At 51.8% G+C, this 1,034-nt stretch overlaps 1 protein-coding gene across 1 annotated transcript in view; it reads right to left on the bottom strand.

Annotated features, from left to right (window-relative positions):
• Positions 1 to 460: 460 nt before the first annotated feature.
• GDPGP1 (GDP-D-glucose phosphorylase 1) overlaps positions 461 to 1,034 on the bottom strand; it is a 14,488-nt gene continuing 13,914 nt past the window's right edge. The window contains exon 3 of the mRNA XM_012813573.2: positions 461 to 726. Coding sequence (XP_012669027.2) covers positions 461 to 726 — 266 coding nt within the window. The remainder of the gene's footprint in view (positions 727 to 1,034) is intronic.

Below are 1,034 nucleotides of genomic sequence, written 5' to 3'. Positions count from 1 at the left end.
GAAATTCCAAACTGAGCCAGCCCAAATGGTTCTGAATTTTGTTTTCATTTTATCAAAAAGTTAATGTTAGGTGGCGCCTGTGGCTCAGTGGGTAAGGCACTGGCTCCATGTACCAAGGGTGGCGGGTTCTAACCTGGCCCCAGCCAAACTGCAACAAAAAATAGCCAGGCGTTGTGAAGGGCACCTGTAGTCCCAGCTACTTGGGAGGCTGAGGCAAGAGAATTGCCTAAGCCCAGAAGTTGGAGGTCGCTGGGAGCTGTGACGCTAAGGCACTCTACTGAGGGTGATAAAGTGAGACTCTGTCTCTAACAACAACAAAAAAAGGTTAATGTTGATCCAGCATTTCCTTTTCTCTTTTCACTGGCTAAAGGGAAGACCTTAGATCCCAGGCCCCAAGTACTGAAAAAAGGCCCGGAGGTGACTGACTGGGGGCTTCCAGTTGAGGGCATTCTGGGAATGGTTACCTGCGTTTCCGCCTTCTCTTTCTCCTCCCAACTTCTAAGTCATCTGGGGCTGTGATTTTCTTTGGAATTTTCGTGGCTATAATGGATAAGGGACTCTTATTTTCAAATGCTGCATAGCCAGCCTTTGAGAACGCCTGCTGTGGGGGGCTGGATGGGACCGTAGCTTCCTCTTTAGTGCACTCCTCCTCAGATTCCTCTTCCTCAACATACTCCTCCTCTGATTCACTGGTCTTACAGGTACTCGGTTCCATCCTCCTTGATTCTAGTGAGGACGTGGAAAGGAATGTCAGCCTACCTCCAGGCCAGAGGAAAAAGCCCACCCCAGGGCCTGGATTCCTGCGTTTGAGGAAATGATGCCTCCCCTGCAGAACAAAACCGCCTGCTGCGGAGTACGATGTATCCAAGCAGTGGGGTGGGTGGGATGCCCAGTTATCTCAAGGTCTCATGGGGCAGTGCATGCCAGGAGTGAGTAGACACAGCCGCAGAAGCATGGCCGAGGCAGGAGGGTGCCTGGGAGCGCCAGGTGACCTTTGCTTTGAAATGCGTGCACAGGCTCGGCGCCTATAGCTC

The sequence above is a fragment of the Otolemur garnettii genome, unplaced genomic scaffold, assembly GCF_000181295.1.
Source record: "Otolemur garnettii isolate 467f Iridium unplaced genomic scaffold, OtoGar3 scaffold00277, whole genome shotgun sequence".
Taxonomy (NCBI): Eukaryota; Metazoa; Chordata; class Mammalia; order Primates; family Galagidae; genus Otolemur; species Otolemur garnettii.
Note: the sequence above shows the minus strand (reverse complement) of the source record. Positions and strands in the feature narration are given on the sequence as shown.